The following is an 18844-nucleotide window of genomic DNA, read 5'->3' on the forward strand; positions in this document are numbered from 1 at the left end:
TTTGTAGCCATTCTAATAGGTTGATGGTGATATCTTACTATGGCTTTAATTTTATTTTCCTAATGACTAATGATGTTGAACATCTTTTCATTGTTTACTTACCATCGGTATATCTTCTTTGGTGAAGTATTAGTTCACATCTTTTGTCCGTTTTTTTACTGTTTGTCATTATCATCATTATTGAGTTGTGAGAATTCTTTATATATTCTAGATACAAGACCTTTTTCAGATATGTGACTTGCAAATATTTTCTTCTAGTCAGTAGCTTGTATTATCATTTCCTTAACAGTGTCTTTCAAGGGGTAGAAGATTTTAATACTGATGAAGTCCAATTTATTGATTTTTAGTTTATGATTTGTGCCTTTTGTGTTCTACTAAGGAAATTTTGCCTACCTCAAAGTCACAAATGTTTTCTCCTATATTTTCTGTTAGAAGTCTTATAGTTTTAGGTTTTACATTTTGGTCTATGATCCATTTCAAGTTAATTTTTGCATGTGGTGGAAGATATAATCTGTGGTTCTTTTATTCGGCTATGAATGTCCAATTGTACCAGCATCCTTTGTTGAGAAGACTGTCTTTTATCCAATGAATTGCCTTAGTATCTTTGTCGAAAATCAATTGACGTGTAGGTCTATTTCTTGACTGTCCATTCTGTTCCATCTATGTGTCTATCTTTTCACCAATATCACACTATCTTCACTACTCTCTGTAGCTTTACAATAAGTCTTGAAATCAGGTAGTGTGAGTAATCCAACTACATTTTTTTTCCAAATAGTCTTGGCTGTTCTAGTTACCTTGCTTTGCCGTGTAACTTTTATTTCTTTTTATTTATTTATTTGTTTGTTTGTTTTTTGCTGAGGAAGATTGGCCCTGAGAGCTAACATCTGTGCCCATCTTCCTCTATTTTGTACATGGGTTTCTGCCACCGCATGCCTTGATGAGCAGTGTGTAGGTCCATGCCTAGGTTCCAAACCCATGGACCTCAGGCCACTGAAGCATAGCGTGCGAACCCAACCATTATGCTACCAGGCCAGCCCCTGCCACATAAATTTTAGAATCAGCTTGTCAACTTATACCCCTCTCCCCTCAAAAAAAAGACCCTGCTGGGCTTTTGATTGGGATTACACCAAATCTATAGCTCAGTTAGGGGAACTAGACATCTCAACACCATGGAGTCTTCCCGTCCAGGGACACAGTTGAGCTCTCCACTATTTATTCCTCCCATGGTTTCTCTCACCAATGTTTTGTGCTTTTCAGCATACAAATCTTGCACATATTTTGTTCAATTTCTGCGTAAGTATTTCTACCTAGATATGACTTTGGTGCTATTTTAAATGTTTCTAGTTTTCTGTGTCTTAGGCAGAAGTAGAACTCAGAAGTCCCATGAATCTTCATCTTACTTTCCAGCTTATTTATGCTCATTCTGGCCCCTTCTTTCCACTTCCTTCCTACCTGAGGAAAGGGTCTTTTTATTCCTCTAAGCCTCACAGCAAAGGGCAGGCACCAAGAAATCGTTACTGACTCCTCACAGCACATGCATATCAAATGTTTGTGCTAATTTGCGGTTCAATACCCCTACCCTCATCTCTGAGCACAGGAACATTTCTGCACTGCCCCACTCCCAAGCACAAGGTCCTTCCTTTCCCTTTGCTAAATCTAAGTTCAAAGATACCTGCCACCTCACATTTGGGCACAGAGTTCTCTGTCCTCAAAGCCCATCATTCGCTGATGCATGCATTCATTCAACCACCATGTCTGTGCCAGTCACTGCACTAGAGAACTCGGGTCTCTTGGAGCCTCAGTGTTCCTGAATATGATGGTGGCAATTGCCGGGGAAGCCCCAGACCAGAAGCACGACTGGGCACATGATATATGCCTGATGTCTAACTTCAGCTGCGACTTCTCAGCTGCTGGGCAATCCTTTTCAGAATGCCTCGAGTAGTGAACCCCTAAAGCAGCTGTTCCAAATCGTCATCCTCCTCAAACACACACTTCCACACCTCCCACCACCCCCCCCTTCTTCCCTAGGTACAAAACAAGGCAGTCAGATATGAGCACCCTCAACCTCTTTCAGATCCTCTGTTATCCTCCCATCCCCACTTTAGCCAACCTGAGCTGCTAGAGAAGCACTCAAGTCCGGTAAGGACCATGGCCAGCACCCAGACCTGTGCTAGGCTAGGGGACAGTGTGGCTGCCACAGCTGGCAGGGGAACAGGCCTCTCAACACTGGAGCAGCTCAGATTCTATCAGGGTCCACTCTCAGCCCAACTGGGAAAAGCCCCAGCCCAGCCTTGCCTGAGAAGTAGGCTAGAGAGAGTAATTGGTGGTGTCCACCCCACCCTTGGCTGGGCCACGAACCACAAACGTCAGTGCCCACAAATGTTGTTTGCTGATAAGCAGCCACTTAAGACTTTCCTTTCTCAGTTCCCTCTTTGGTCCTGTCCTGCTTTTACTTCCTGGATCCAAACCCCTGCCCCCACGCCCCAACCTCTCCCTCACCTCTGACCCCTCACAGATGATCCTCTTCTCGCCTCCTTGTATCTGTACCATCACTCTCTGGCACATCCAGCTGAGGCGATTCTCCCATTCTTAACATCTCACATTTTCTAAGTTGAGGATCTCAGCCCCTGTCCAGGGCCAATGACTCCCCTCTCCAGGGAGTGAGTGTGTGTGTGTGTGTGTGGGTGTGGGTGTGTGTGCACACATGCATGTGCTGGCATTGGATTAGGTCTCAGGCAGACAGATAGCAGGCAAGGCTGGCAGCAGCTGGTGGGCTCAGACGTAGTGATGCAGAATGGCAGACCCAAAGGGAAGATCTGGGCGAAGACACAGGAGATGAGAGGCAGGCACTGAACCTGGCTCAAGGCATCACAGGCTTCACAGGGCTGAGAAAGAAGCATAGGAAACCTCACCCGCTGCTGGACTGGATCAGCACTGGTCCAGATTCTGGCCAGGGTCAAGAAAGATGTCTAGCCTGCACCTGGGGGCAGAGTGTAGGGATTGGAAGGCTAGGTGGGAGAGAAATGGGAACTAGAGTATGGGTTAAGCACACAGGCTTTGGCTCCTGTAGATCTGTGCCGAAGCCCAGCTCTGTTATTTACTAGCTCTGCGGCCTTGGGCAAGTTCCTTTACTCTCTAGGCTGGCTTCCCTACTTGGGTATGTAACGCTACAGCACATCATCAGGTGCTCAAGAAAAAACAGTTGTATTATTTTCCTCCCTCTTCAATATATTTCTCTCTAAAATCTTCCTCTCTTCCTCCTGCCTACCTCCATCCCAGAATTGCATTTTTCTTTTCCAAGATGACTGCTCTCTCTCTCTCTCTCAGCCCTAGATGGTCCCCATCTAGGTGGAACTTGCTTTCTCACCCGTGTCCTGTCTCTTTCAGTGTCTTCAAGTTCTACCTGCCCACCCCGCACCTTTCCCTCCGTGTTCACCTGGGCACAGTCTCACCTGTCCTGAAAACCCCTCACTTGTCTCTGCTTCCCCTTCAATTGCTGCCCTTTCCTTATCATGTCTTTCTTTTATTGTTTTACTTTTTAGGGATGGCTCTGCTGTTCACACTCTTCAACTGCTCCTTTGAGTCTGATCCCTAGAAGTCACAAAGGTCCTCCTCCCAGCCCTCCCCTCCTTGGCTTTTCTACTGCTTTGACGTCCTTGACCACTGTGCTGTCATCCTCCACTCCTGCCCCCACCCACAGTGCAAGCTGTCCCTGCCCCCTCCTGCTCTGTTCCTGGGAGAGTGACCCTCTGGACTCCATCACCCAGGCTCCCAGCCCACTGGCTTATGCTGGGTCTAGCCAAAGGGAGATATTGGCCGGAGTTTGGAGGCTAGGAGGAGAAGTAAGTTGGGGTATTACTTCCCCCACTCCCTCCACGCCTATGCTGGTTTGGACAGTGGCTGCTTTCATCGATAGCCACAGCTCCTGTCGGTAGCCCCTCTTCCGTGGCTCCAGCTCTCACTCGGCACCAGTAACACAGTTCTCTCTGCCTGCTCTTTCAAGTCTGGGGGTGTTAACAGCTCCCTGTCTTTGGATGCATCTCCATCCCTGGCTGGTTTCCTTATCCTTGCTGACTCCTCTGTAAAGAACTCTGTTAAAATGATCGGCAACTGGTCCCTTTTGTGTGTGTCATTTGTTCCTGGAAGTGAACTTGGCCTACAACTACCCCTTCCTTCTTGGCATTCCGTTCACTCTTATAGAAGGAAGAGAAGAGCCTGGAGGACTCTTCCCAAGGACTCATTCACCTAATCCACAAATATTTTCCAGGTACCTACCATGTGCCAGGCACCAGCCAGCTGCTGGAAAGTTGCAATAAACAAAAAAAGTGACCTCTTTGTTCTTGGACGTGGAAGTGATGTTGATATTGTGAGTCTGTAATGGCTGGATTCTAGAAGGTCAATATCCTGGGTTCAGGGAGTGAAGGAGGCCCTCACGGCCAGAAAGGCACATTTGGGCATCTGGCCTGAGCGTCAGTTGAGAAGTCAGGATGCCCATCGGGGTGGATATGGGGACCCAGGCTTTGACCACAGAGATCTGCCAACTGAAGATTGGTCTTGCCATGGCCAGAAGCATAAGCCTTAGAAATGAAAGAGGATTATTGGAGAATTGCAGCCTTTCTGAAAAGAAAGAAAACAGTTCCTTCAGGGAGGGGCTGATTCCCACCCCTAGCACGAGTGGACCCCACACAGTGGCACTGTTTCCCTGTAATGCCCCGGCCTGAGCGAGGTCACAAGTCCTTCCCTCGACACCCAGAGCACGTTGGGCAATTGGGGATCAACAAGGAAATAAATCCTGAGACCAATGTGCATCTAGATTAGCCCCTCCTAATGTCATCTGACCATGAAACCCTTTAAAACTACTCTAAGTTTTTGAGACGTCAGCAGGAGATCTGAAGTCATCGTTTGTGCCTGGATTAGAGTAGAAAGCAAAACAGTCCCAAAGATAAATTAGTTGCTGCAAAATTTGATCAATTTTCCAAAAACTTTAAAGCAGAATCTTTAAAAATGCAATTTAGAAAAATTAGGTAGTTTTTAAAGACCTTGTGTTGAAATGAGAAGACTTAAAGATTAACAGCGCTGATTAAGTAGATGACATACATCAACAATATCGATGGCTACTTGGCAAATACTTCTTGTGCGGTTGAAACATCACAGCTTCAAGCCACAGGCAATTTCCCCCAGGATCACCTGCCACACTTAGGTGGGGCATGGCTTTAAAGGGAGATTATGTCTATTCCAAGAACAACCATATAAAATGTGTTCAGCATTTTTTAAATCTCTTAAAAACTATATTCAATTAATTTTTAGGTGAAAAATATACAAAAGTTCACTCTAAAAAGGTGAAAGTTGTCCATAATTCCACCACTTAAAACACACTAGCATTTACTGAGTACTTAGTGTGCTAGCCATTGTTCTAAACACTTTACATGTGTTATGTCATCACCTATGAAGGAGGTGATGTTATTGTTCCAGGTACCTGAGATCCAGAGAAATTAAATATCTTGCCCAGGATCACACAGCTAGTATGAGGTAGAAGTTAGATTTAGGTCTGAGTAGTCTGCTTCAGTCCCCTTAACAATTTCATGGAGTGGAATTTTCCACCACTCCTCTAATCCATGTCCCAGAGATAATCGCTAGCAATATTTTGGTATACATTCATCTAGTCTTTTTCCTCTGTTCACACACAGGGACACAGTCACAAACGAGCTCATGCATTATTATATATTATTTTGTGGCTTGCATTTTTTTCATTTACTGTGTCCAGAACATCTTTCCATATCAACAGGTAGAGTTTTACTTCACTTTTTGTAATGTCTACATAATATACCTTGGTGTGGATACAGAATAATTTATTTAACCAACTCCCTATTAATGGAGATTAAGAGAGTTTCTAAGAGTTGATTCTTGCAAATTGTGATAAGCATAACTTATTTTTTCTTACATTAAAATATTTGGGGGCAAGCCCAGTGGCATAGTGGTGAAGTTTGGTGTGTTCCGCTTTGGCGGCCCAGGGTTCGCAGGTTAGGATCCTGGGTGCAGACCTACACCACTCATCAAACCAAGCTGTGGTGATGACCCGCATACAAAATAGAGGAAGACTGGCATAGATGTTAGCTCAGGGCCAATCTTCCTCACCAAAAAAAAAAATATATATATATATATATATTTATATATACACACTTGGAGGAAATATATTACTATCATGGATTATTTTCACATGGCAGTTATTAATGTCTCTTAAAACACTAATGTTTTGTGGAACATTGGGAGCTGCTGTAGTAAGCTTCAGCCTGTGGTCCGCTCCTTTTGTGTTCCAAGGCTACTGTCATGTAGCAGAACCCACCTTATTCAATCTCCTGCCCACCCTCCAAACCCTCCCACAGACTCAAATATCTCAACTCCTAAAAGACGAGATCTGAAATATCGGGGACCAGAGAGATGGGGAGGATCCAAACTTCCACCACCCTCCCCCCAACTTGCTGATCTTTAAGTTTTTGGCCGAGGGGACATGACCTCTTCAGCGCAGACACTAATGACCACTAGTGGGTGACAAAGGACTGAAGAGCCGGGAAGACTGGCTGAAGGAGATTTGATTGGGGGATGTGGGTGAGAAGGTAGCTGCCAGGTATTGCCAGCCAGATAAATGTGGACTTTGGAAATGTGCTCTTGTGTGTCTCCTTGAGGGACAGAGTAAAGTTTCAGATGATTTTGATGGCCTTTTTCGGTGTCAGCCTGGATTTCCTCAAACCAAACTCCTTGAAACACAGGCCCATCATGACGTCCAGCTTGTATGCTGGTTGCACGTGTGTTAGCTGCAGGAGCTGGAGGAAGGGGCTTGTTTTGAGAATTCCAGCGAGGATTCTGGGGAGAAAGGAGCTCAGGCAGGAGACGAGGTGGTGGCAGTCAGGAAAGAGAAGACCAAATTGACCAAAAGGCCAAATTTCTGAACCCTAGGGAAGCTGCCCTAGGATTCAGAGTTTACATTAAGAACTTTTGTTGCACCATGTCTTGACTCTTGGAAGAGACTAGGTGGTTGTTCACCGAACTGTTTCCCGCTAAGAGCACAGCCAGCCTGTATCATCAGCCTCTCTTGCAGTCAGAGACAGCCAAGTGACTGGGTTCTGGAAGAAATGAAGTTTGCCCCTTCCAGGCCTATAAAACCTCCTGTGCAATCTTCAATGTTCTCTCTCTTCTCATTTTCTGCCCAGGTGGAGAGGGTCCAGTGGAGGGCTCCGAGGCACTAGAGGATATGTATACATATATATATATATTTTTTTTAATAAAACATTCCAGACATATTTGAAGCCCCTTACCAATACACTGTGTCTAGTTGAGATTTGTGTCTAGTTGAGATTTGAATTTCTTTGATTGCTAATAAAGTTGAACATTATTTATGTGCTTTTCAATTTTCTTGTGTGTAACTTTTTTTTTAGCTATAATTTGCTAATTAAAAGTTAGCAATCGGTTATCCTTTTTATTGATTTTTAAATTCTGGCTACTAATCCTTTATCAGCTACATGCATTACAAATGCCGTCTCCTTGTCTGTGGCTCATCCGTCGTCTTAATTTCTGGTGTCTTCCTTTGTACTGAGGTTTTCCATTTTAATATAGTCAAATGTCACATTTCCACTTTATGATTTATGCTTTTGATATCTTGCTTCAGAAACCTTCCTGTACCTTGAAGTCATAAAATCTCATATTTTTGTCTAAACATTTTATTGTTTGGCTATTGACATTTAGGTTTATAACCCACCTGGAATTTATTTTTCTGTAAGACAGGAGGTAGGAATCTAATTCTTTTTTTCCCTGTAGGGATAGACAGTTGTGCAAGCACCATTACATATTCTCTTCTTTGCCCGGACTCTAGTGCCTGCTCCGGCAAATATCAAGTTTCCCTCTGTACACAGGTCTGTTCCTCGCCTCTCGATTCTGTGGCCCTGGTGGATTTTCCATTCCAGGATTGCACTGTGACGTTTGAACTTCACAGTAAGGCTTCGTTTCTGGTCGAGTAAGGTCATCTCCTTCCCCGATGGCCTTGAACTTCAAATTTGTTTGGCTATTTGTTTTGTTTATTGCTGCATAAAAACTATCCCCAAATTTAGTGGCTTAAAAAAACAACCAAAAGATAAAATAGATGAGTTGATGAATATAGTCTTTACATATGGCATCACATGCATAAAGAGCGTGGGGGGGCCAAAGTGAAGGCAGGACACACTCTGTGCTGGGTAGGCAGGCCCTCAAGGAGAAGGATGATGCTCCAGTGGTGGGGAGTTCATGCATATGCAATGGGCCTAAAGCCTGTTGGTGTCCAAAGGTCAAGGAGCAGCACACCCTCCTATGGGGCCTACATCTTGGGGTGGCTTGGTTGCCATGGCTGCCTCAGTGCTGAGATCCAGGAAAGGCGGACATCCCTGAAGCCATAGCTCTGGAAGGTGCCTCTGGGCCTCTGGTGGCGGTAGAAGGGGCAGCCCTCTCCCTGGGGCAGGGAGGGCAGGAGGAACCCAAGTCCTCTTATCTGGGGCCGCTGGTTAATCAGGAAATCCTCCCCTTGAACTCCCCAGCTAAGTCAGCTGCACTCCTACTATCCCCTCTTGGCTCCTGGGGGCGTCTCTCAGAAAAGGTCGTGCCTCCTCATCCTCTCCTAGCACCTTTGGAGTTCCTCCAGCTGTAGCCATGACTGCTTTGTATTGTCATTATTTTTCATACATCTATCCAGTGTGTGCACACACACACACTTGCAGACACACACACACACCAATGAGATCCTTACAGGAATAGGGACCCAGAAGCATTGTGGTCAATACTTCAGGGTCTAGGATCCACCATTTACTAGCTGTGAGACTTTGGGAACTCACTTATTCTCTCTGTGCCTCAATTTCTCCATCTATAAAATGGGGGAAAGTACTTACCTTATAGGGCTGTTTGAGCCATTAATGTGTGTAGAGGAATGCGGCCCATAGGAAACACTCCATCAGTGTTGGCTTGCTAGAACTAACCTCCGATCCCCAACCCTGAGCCGTGCCTGGCAGTCAGCAGGCACCCATAAGTACTTGTCTGATGAAAATAATTCCTGGAGCTCTAGTCTGAGTAAATCCTTTGGGGTTTGACAGTTCATGAGGAACTTGACCCCCAGAATGGCTCCAGAGCAGTGCAGGCAGGAAGCCCAAGTCGGGAAGAAGATAGTGAAGATGGGCTTGCCCAGTTGGTAGGTAACTAAAATAAAGACCAAGGGCAGAGGCGCTGTCGGGAGCCTGGAACCATTGCAGGACCAAGGTCAAAGGAGGCTGTAGGTCAGACCAGAGCAAGGCTGGCTTGGGTGGGAGGCCAGGGTACAGCAGTTGCCCAGCCTCTAGCAGGAGAAGGACTAGGGCAGGAAGGGCAGGGCAGACACCTGAGGAGCCAGGACTATGCTCGGACATCCTGCTCCATCCCTGCTCCCCGCCTCCCTCAACCCCAGTGCCTGGCCTTACAGGTCTGCACCGACCCATTGTGTTCCCATGGAGCCACAGACTAGGGGCAGAAGCACATCCTCAACACTAGGAACCTGGGAGGTGGATGATGGCAGCAGAGATGTGACGAGTGACAGGCGCTTCCCCCACCTTCCTCCCAGAGGAAGACCTCATCCTCACACACCATCCTGCCAGACCTCAAACCACCCACCCTTCTCCTCTCCAACCCCTCACTCTCTTCCTGGCCATGACACAGCCTGACCCTCAGGTCCCATCTGTGGGCAAGGCTGATGTCTCACTGTCACTGAGGGCAAACAAGGTCCCGTCTGACAAAAACATTCACAAACGTGCTGCTTGAGCAGGAGGCAGTGAGTTCCCTGTCCTCTGAGAGATTGAAGCAGAGCCTGCGCGACTCACTGGGATTTCACAGAGGGGGTTCTGACGTCCCTTGGCAGTTGGATTCAATGACCTTTAATGTCACCCTTGAGAAGTTATGAATCTGCAAGTTCAAGCAATGTTCCCCATGATAGAGCAGGACACAAGCCTTCTGCCCGCATGGCCTGGAGTTCCCGGAGTTCAGAGTCACTCCCTGGGGGCACACATTACCTTCTGTCTCCAGAAGGTCCCTGTGCAAGTATGCTTTAGCAGAGCAGGAGGCGCCCCTCAGCCCACCCTGTTTGACTGAGACGCCGTTTGCAGAGTGATTAACGGTTTCCGTGGAAGGCAGAGGAGCCCAGCTCAGTTCTGATGGAGCTGTGTGGGCGCCATAGGGAAGGAAGCTCCCCTGCCCTGTCCTGACCGGCAAGACCAAGGGTTAGGGGAGACCCCTCAGCAGCGGGCACTGCCCACGTCCTGGCCGGGTCATTGGTGCGGATCACTTAGAATCTGGGGGCCAGGAACGAGAGGGGGAGATAGGACCTTCCAGCCTGGCACGGAGGCCCTGAGAGGACAGTTAAGGGAGGGGACTCTCAGAGAGACAGTCACCAGTAGAGGAACTTGCACAATCTGTCAGGATTTCACAGCCCCTGGTCCGGAAGGAAATGAATGTCAGAGAGGGAGGCGAAGACTGGGTTCCTCAGTGGCACTGGGTCCCAGACCCTATCTGGTTGGACTCTGTCCTAGTAACACTCCTCCCAGACCCCAGGGAGCAGAGCGGGCAGGTGTCCAGACACCCCCACAGCCACCCCATCGCAGCCTTCCACTCAAAGCTTCTCCCCCCTGGGCTGATAAAGGCTTTCCTTCCTTTGCTCCCCCTTCCTCACTTCCTTTGGAGAAGGGACAACTCCTTGCTGGTTTGGGACTGTCTTTGCCACACTAAGTCACCCCATCGCTGGTGGAGCAGCCCTGTGCCTCGCAAGCATTTGATCAGTGCTCACGGCCCAGTGACTTCTGCCATTATATCCTGGGCTCCCCCTCCAGAGCTGCTGACTTGGAGGGCTGAAGTCTGTTTCCAGCAATGCTGGCATATTCCACAGCCAGAAGGGGGTCAGGCGTGGGCTTCGGGTTGGGGTGGGTATTGATATAGATGGAGTCCTCAGGGCCGAAGTGGTTCAGGTGGTTAAGTGAGGCATAGCAGATGGTCCCAGTGTCCTCGCCAGAGTCTGTCTGCTGCTTAGAGCCCTGGGAATCAAAGAAGACAGATTTCCATTGTACGGATCACAGCTGGGAGTGGTCAGTGGCCCCCGGTGCCCAGAGCTGGGTGGAGGGCAGGGACAGAGATAAGGTGTGGGACAGCGTACGGATCCTGCGGAGCCTCTGGGAATGCCTGACGGCAGCAAGGGCGCCATCACAGGTGCCACCACTGAGCGTGTTTAAGAACAAGAAAGGCGGGGCCGGCCCCGTGGCTTAGCGGTTAAGTGCGCGCACGCCGATACTGGCCATGGCCCACATACAGCAACTAGAAGGATGTGTAACTATGACATACAACTATCTACTGTGGCTTTGGGGAGAAAAAAGGAGGAGGATTGGCAATAGATGTTAGCCCAGGTTTGGTCTTCCTCAGCAAAAAGAGGAGGATTAGCATGGATGTTAGCTCAGGGCTGATCTTCCTCACAAAAAAAAAAAAAAAAGAGAGAGAGAGAAATACATTAAAAAAAAAAAAAAAGAAGAAGGAAGGCCTACGCAGAGTGTGGTCTGTGGACCAGCAGCACCGGCTGACCGAGGAGCTTGTTAAAAATGCACAGTCTCAGGCTCCACTCCAGATCTATTTAAGCCAAGTCTCTGGGTGGGGGCGGCCTAGAAAACTCTGTTTTAACAACCTCTCCAGGGGACTTTTGTGCACACTCAAGTTTGAGTAGTGTTGAGCTGGAAGAACTCTCGAAAGAGATGTCATTTGTAGAGAAGATTCCAGCTGTAGAGAAGATTGGGCCAGACAACTCCAGATCCTCCCAATCTTGTGATTCTATGAGCTCAAGAGCCTCAGCTATTTAATAATACAGACTTACCCAAGGGAAACAGCCCCATCTCCAGCCCTTGACGAGAGAGTGCCCTTGGGAGTCACATGTTTTGCCACGTGAGACCTTTGCCCACAGCTTATTGGAGCACTGGCAGCTGAGCCATTGGCTGGCTCATGACCCACGAGATGAGCCCACGTGGAAAGCTGTCTCCAGTGGGAGTGAAGGTCAAAAGCTGAGGCGGTCAACTCTCTCTCTGTCTACATGGTTTGCATTGGGAACTATGGGAAAGGATGCAGGCAGCTGAGGCAGCAGGGGCATGAGGAGTCACGAGTGAGTCCAGGTTCAGAGGAAATAGAAACTATGAGTCAACACAAGCCAGGAAGTTGAATAAGAACCACAAAGGTACCCAGGAAAGCTGAGATTCCCTCTGTCTTGGTGAGCAGTCCTTCCCGGGCACACTGTGCTCTTCCTCCCTGGCTGAAATGGTCTCGTAGTCATGGTGGGATTCGCCCTCGTCTGTGAAGAAAACAGTCAAGGTTGGGGGAGGGACCTCTCCCTACCCCCTCCCGTGAAAATACGGGTGGGGGGTGCTGGAGGTCCCTGATGGGGGAGAGGCCAGGGTTTGGTCAGGGTGCACCATTGTGCTGGGGGAGATGCAGGTGGCCAGCATAGAGTAGTGTCCAGAGATGCTAGGGGCAAACCAAACTGGCTGCCTGTGGCTAATCTGTATAAAAGTGGTAAACTAATCAATTCTAGTCACTGACAGTTCCAAATTTAAACATCAAATTGAAGTATAATCTATTTGCTGATGAAGTTATATATGATGTCTTTCAAAGTTTTTGGACCAGGAACCACAATGTAAAACATTTTCTCTTATTACCGCATACTCAAAAACACACACTCTCTTTCTCTCTCTCACACACACACTCCCAAAATAAAAGTTCAATGAATAAGATACTTATTCTTCCAATGCATGAAGCATTTTGACATGTCGTTTTATAAAAATACTATTGTGTTTTGAAAGGCAAGCCATTTGATCCAATGGTTTGTTATCATGCACTCACAGTATTGATCTGTGAGACTAGTACCGAGATTTTCACTTATACTTAGTTGAATTGGTATGTATTCATTAGAATATAAGCAAATTTTTAAGGGATTGTTCAACTTAAAATCTCTGATTTGTAGGCTAATATATTTAACACCATATGCATAAAACAAGCTTTCTGTTACTGAGTTTTATGTATCATAACTTATCTAAGGTAAGTACATGGCACGTTTTTTGTTTGTGATTACAAACAGGTTAAAAAATGCTCTCTTTAATTGTATTAAAAATATCATTTAATGCAGATTGTTTGAAGCATCTGTCTTCATATGATACCATTAGAACACTATGATATAATAAAAAATTGCCCCAATTAAAAAAAAATACTATTGTAATCCACTAAATCGACTTTACACAGTTTGAAAAATATGTATATAAATTTTTATAACCCACTACTACTTTAGTATTTTTGTAGCTTGAAAAATTAAAATCGATGAGGTCCAATATAACTCTACTCACCTGCTCCCACATTTCAATCTTGTTGTCAACAGACACATCCCTGGGTTACGTGGTTAATATACACCCAGCACTTACGTGCTGAATAGACCAACCGACAAAAATGAGGCAGGAATCATCAAAAGGCACTAATCTCAGAAATCTTGTACGAAATGCTATAGATTTTACATGTGATTAATGCTAAAAACTTAAAACTTGGAAGATTAAAAAGTCCTTCAAGTGCTTTTAGGAAGACAAAATTTAAAGATGATAGCGACAATTAAAAAACAATAACGTTAACCTGAAAGGTCTTTAGATAAATTTGTTAAAAAGTCCGTAACTATAAAAAGATGGCAAAATAGGGGCTGACCCCATGGCATAGTGGTTAAAGTTCAGTGCACGCCACTTCAGTGGCCCAGGTGCACAGGTTCGGATCCTGGGTGTGAACCTACCGCTCAACAGCCGTGCTATAGTGGTGACCCACATACAAAAATAGAGGAAGATTGGCATAGATGTTAGCGCAGGGTGAATCTTCCTCACCAAAAAAAAATTAAAAAAAAAGATGGCAAAATTGGTAATCTCAATATATTCTAGTATGCTCAGTTTTGGGCATATGGGTGCTGAGTTGAAGTGGCTTTGGGCAAGCTGACCTCGAAAGTCAGACCAAAAGACAACTGGTCCATCCTCAGCACCACAGAGCCTGGGAGGAGAGCCCAGGGCACCCTGGCCTCCTCACCTCTCGGCCTCAGTCTCCTTGTTGGTAAAATGGGGTAATAAGCCTTGTCAGCATGAGTTGTGGGCGCCTTATCATGGCTAAGCACTGGGTGGTCTGCTCGGAGCCAGCGACAGGGTTTACCTTTCTTGGCTCTTTCTCGGGCTTTCCTGAGGTACAGGATCAGGAGGAGGATGAGCACCAGCAGCAGCACCACGGCCACCACCACGCCGGAGATGACATCCCAGTGGCCTGCGGGGCTTGGGAATAAGGACCAGCCAGGTGAGGAAAGTCAGAGCCAACCTTCCGCCCAGAAACCATCCCTCGCCCATGTCTGTTATGGGGACAGACCCTCCTGCTGAGCTGGCCACGAGGCAGCACCATGGTCAAGGGCTCTGCCCCATAAGCCATGTAGTCTTGCCATGTCATTCCATCTCGGGCTTGTTTGCTTCCCTGTAAAATGGGGATGTTGATGACGTCTCCAGTCTGCTCCTCTCCCCTGTCTGACTGCCGTCCATTTTTTTTGAGGAAGATTGGCCCTGCGCTAACATCTCTTGCCAATCTTCCTCTTTTTCTTTTTTCTTCCCAAAGTACATAGTCGAGTATCACAGTTGTAGAGTTATAGCTCTGCTATGTGGGATGCAGCCTCAGCATGGCTTGATGAGCGGTGAGTATGTCCACGCCCAGGATCCGAACCGGCATACCTTTGGCCGCCGAAGCGGAACGCGTGAACTTAACCACAACGCCACCGGGCCAGCCCAGACTGCCGTCCCTTAACTTGCCTTCTGGGCCCCTGTTTCGGGATCTGTGCTCACTTCTCCTGCACCTTTCCCTTAACTGTTCTTGTCCGAGCTCCTTAGCCTCAGCCGTTTGTTGTGAGATACAATCAGCTCTCGGAGAATACTGGTGTCATCTGGCAAACAGCTCCGCCACATAGTAACTGCATTTTAATAGATCCCGTTTTGAGTCAAAGGAAGAACACAAAGGTAGATTTTCTAACACCGTAGCAGGCTCCTAGGGAAGGTGCCTGGGGTGTCAAGGGTTAAAGCGGGTGAGGCAGTGGCTCTAGGGACGCCTCTCAGCTCCATTGACCAGCAACACCTGGCTTCTGGTGCAAGGCCTTGAAGAAGGAACTGTGGTTTGCAAGAGCCTAGGGTGACGTCCACAGTGAGGGTGGGTGGAAAGAGGGGAGAGGAGGGCAGAGGCAGGAAGAGAAACAGCTAGCCGGCCAGTCCCAGGGGCCAGGGCCTTGAAACCATCAGGCAGGGGTAGAGAAGAAATCAGGCCACGGGCTGTAATAACTACACGGTGCGCCCCTTCCCTGGAGCCCCGTGGCCCTGGGACAGCTCCCCTGCTCCTACTGAAAGAAAGAGAAGGGCTGGAGGTGAGGAAGAGGAAAAAGAAGCCCTGCTCACATGTCTGGCACGGGGTTCTCTGAATCCACAGTCTCATTTAATCCTCACCACAACCCTGGAAGAGGGTGGTTCCCAAATGGGGTGGCTGTGCCCCTAACGAGAACTTGGCAATGTCTGGAGACATTTTTGGTTGCCACGACTGGGCGATGTGGGGAGGTTTGTGCTATGGCTGTCTAATGGGTAGAGGCCAGGGATGCTGCTAAATATCCTACAGTAACAGGACAGCCCCTCACGACAAAGAATTATTTGGCCCCAAATGTCAATAGTGCCAAAGGTAAGAAACCCCGATGTAAGGTGGGAATGTTATTGGCCCTGCTTTGCAGATAAGAACACTGAGGCTCAAAGAGGTAAAGTGACCCAAAGCAACTGTCTGACTCCCATTCATCCCCTGAGAGCCGGGGGTCTGTGGGAACGTGGTGATTGGAGGCAGTTGGTAAAGTCGGCAGTGGGTGGGAGGAAATGGAGGGCTGAGAGCACAGGGGAGGGGGTGACAGTACCTGTCAATGACAGGGATGATGGCAGAGGTCCAGGCTGTGGTCCTCCTGGTGCTCCTGGGGGGGGGACAGGGTTGAAGCTGTAAGAGACAACAGTGAGGGGAGCGCTCCTGTCTGTTTGCCCCACACCCTAGGGCTCCCCACTTCTAGCCCCCGACCCTGGGAAGGAGGAGCCCACACATGGCCCTGGACAAGGTGAGGTCTCTGAGAAGCACCATAGGCCCTGCAGACACATGGAGGCGTGCTGGATTTCCTTCACAGTGAAACACCACAGTGCACATGGCTTTAGGTTAGGTATCACACCGGCACTTGTATATCGGATATATTCTGCAGTCTCTTCTGTTTTCATTTTTTTGAACATGCACTCTCCATCTGTAGTGCCTCCCTCTCAACCCCTGTTGCTCCCCTGGATAAATTCCTGCTCATCCAACAAGGCCCACGTGATGTCACCTCCTCTGGGGAGTCCTCCAGGAGAGTCTAAACCTCTGTCCTTCTCCAGCAACCTGGTCCCTCCCTTCACTGAGGCTCCATCCAGTGCGCTTCTGTTATGCCACCTCCCACCCTGCATCGTAACCCTTTATCTGTGTGTCTGTCTTCCTGGCTGGCCTGTGGGGTCTTCCAGCACAGGAGGGGGTCTCAAAGTTTTGATTCCCCTTCCAGAGCCTAGCCCCGTGCCCTACATGGAGTGGGCAATGAGCCAAGGCTTGGGCAGTGAATGAGGGAGCAATTGACCTGGATCCTCCAGGTGCCCTGCTGACCAAATGGCTGGGCAGGCTTGGCAGCAGGGCCGGGGTCTGGGAAGGTGCACTTCAAGCGCCGACCATCATAGAGAAACTCAGGGGGGCCTTGCAACCCTGAAGTTTTCAGGAGGAATATCCGGGGGCCCCGGGTTAGGGGTAACCCCAAACTTCCCATTCTCAGGCTTAAGGTCTCTCAACTATTAGGGGCAGGTCCAGGGTGAGGACCCAGACCCTCTGAGCCCTTGGTCACCACACGTCCCAGCCTCACCGCTGAAGTCTCAGGTCTGCCTCACCATCTGGCCATCTCCTGTCTGTCCACATTTCTCGACCTCCACCCAGTTACCTGTGACCCATCTCGAGCACAGCCCTTTGAGAGGAGGTTAGGGGTTCGGTCAGGGGTAGAGATGCCTGGGAATGGGCCATTAAGCCAGTCTTGCTCAAGCCTGAGGAAGCTTTTGACCATTACAAATCAGTGGAAGAGTCCTGTTAGTAGCAACAGAAATGTTCGAAGAAATGTGTGTGATGGGGAAGGAAGAACCAACCGAAAGCCGGCAGGTCTGAGTTTCGGTGCTGGTTCTGCCCTGAACCCGTAGGAGACCTTGGGCAAAAGGCCCCAGTTTTCAGCTATGAGAAGGTTGAAGGAAAAGATTTTTAGGGTCCTTTCCAGCTCTAACAGCTTGTGATTCAGTCTGAGAACTACACATAAGAAGGGAAAGAACTCACCCTTAGATACCACCAGATGGATGGCTCTGAGACGCAAGATCCTGGAAGACTCGCTAATTCCACACCAATAGGTTCCCGAGTCCTCTACCCTGAGCTCAGTCTTGGTGACAATGAAGTAGCCAGACCTGGGGTAATCCTGGATGGAGTGTCGAGGCACTTTCTGGAAGTTGGTGACTGTTTCATCACAACTGTATACTGATATTTTCCTACACCAGATTTTCACCTTGTTTAAACCTTGCCAGGGCTGGTACGGGCATCTCACAGACATCATCTCGCCCTCCAGTTTATGCAGCATCTCTGGCTTCTGTTCCCAGGAGCCTGAGAATAAATCCTCAGGTCAGTGAGCCCCCCAAGGGCCACTGCAGGCCCGTGAGATGGCGCCTCCCTCCTCAGGAGACCCCTCTTTGTGTCTGCATCCAGAATGTGCCCCAGAGCCGGCCTCTGGCCGCAACACCAGCTGCCCCCTGCCCTCCCCTCTGCAAAGCCCCCTTCACACCCATCTCACCTAGCCAACTCCCCTCCTCTTGCCCTGCTCCCTTCCCTCTGCCCTCCTCCCCTGCCCCTCACCTGAGGCCAGGAGCACCAGCAGGACAGGTGGCAGCAGGTATGTGGCCTCCCAGGCCATGGGCCCTCTTGTTGAGCTGGGGTCAGGGGACGGAAGCAAGGGAGCAGAGAAGCCCCTGAGGAAAGGGAGCCAGAGGGAGGGATTCAGTGCAGCCACCCCAGTCTGCCTGGGAAAAAGAGCTGAGGGAGGCAAAGGCCTCCGAGAGAGAGTGCGAGGCCTGGGGAGGAGGGGGAGGCCTTGATCTATAGGCTGGACCCTCCAGCTGCAGACGCTACATCTAGGCCTGGAAAGGCCTCAGCCCAGGACTGGACCGAGTCTCCAGGGGACTGTGTAGCTACTGCTCAGTTGTCTTCAGCTCAGCCTCTTCCCCCTGGTCAGGCCTTTTCCCTCCCACTGGGGTTGGGGCGGGGAAAGCCCAGGAGGAAACTATGGTGAAATAAGAACTATTTCTTCTCGCTCTTACTCCCCTCTGTTCTGCTCCTTCCTCCCCAGCTCACCAGAGCCCAGAGCCCCACTGGTCCCCAGCGGTCAGAGACTTCCTGCCCAGGCCTACCTGGGAACTGGGAAATTCCGTGGGGACTACAGGAGAAGAGGAGAAAGGAGATGGAGAGTCATTGCCAGCAGTGGAGGTGCAGGGAAGGTCCCTGGCAAGGGTGGGAGAGAGCAAAGCTGGAGGCACAACCGTCAGAGGGGGGAGAGGAAGACAGGTGCAGAAGGCGGGAAGAGGAGAAAGGGGTATCTCCCCACCCAGGTCACCCCGTGTCTCCAGCTCCCAGCCGGCCATAATCACTCCACAAGCATCTGTTGATAGAC

General features: G+C 48.8%; 1 protein-coding gene across 4 annotated transcripts; it reads right to left on the bottom strand.

Annotated features, from left to right (window-relative positions):
• Positions 1-9667: 9667 nt before the first annotated feature.
• Positions 9668-18373, bottom strand: LOC106800886 (trem-like transcript 4 protein). 4 transcript variants are annotated; one of them, XM_087438564.1, is made up of 6 exons: positions 18034-18373; positions 17467-17784; positions 16007-16060; positions 14239-14354; positions 12252-12361; positions 9671-11069 (listed from the first exon to the last, which is right to left on the bottom strand). In XM_087438564.1, exons 1-4 carry the CDS (start codon positions 18089-18091, stop codon positions 14278-14280), a joined length of 507 nt encoding a protein of 168 aa, XP_087294690.1. In that variant the 5' UTR covers positions 18092-18373; the 3' UTR covers positions 9671-11069; positions 12252-12361; positions 14239-14277. The 4 variants fall into 4 exon arrangements, with proteins under 4 accessions (XP_087294689.1, XP_087294691.1, XP_087294690.1 ...); XM_087438566.1 differs by having other exon boundaries at positions 16007-16083; XM_087438563.1 differs by having other exon boundaries at positions 9668-11069; positions 14239-16060.
• Between the last annotated feature and the right edge of the window lie 471 nt (positions 18374-18844).

This window comes from Ceratotherium simum, chromosome 13, assembly GCF_057802395.1.
Source record: "Ceratotherium simum simum isolate JZ-2026a chromosome 13, ASM5780239v1, whole genome shotgun sequence".
Taxonomy (NCBI): Eukaryota; Metazoa; Chordata; class Mammalia; order Perissodactyla; family Rhinocerotidae; genus Ceratotherium; species Ceratotherium simum.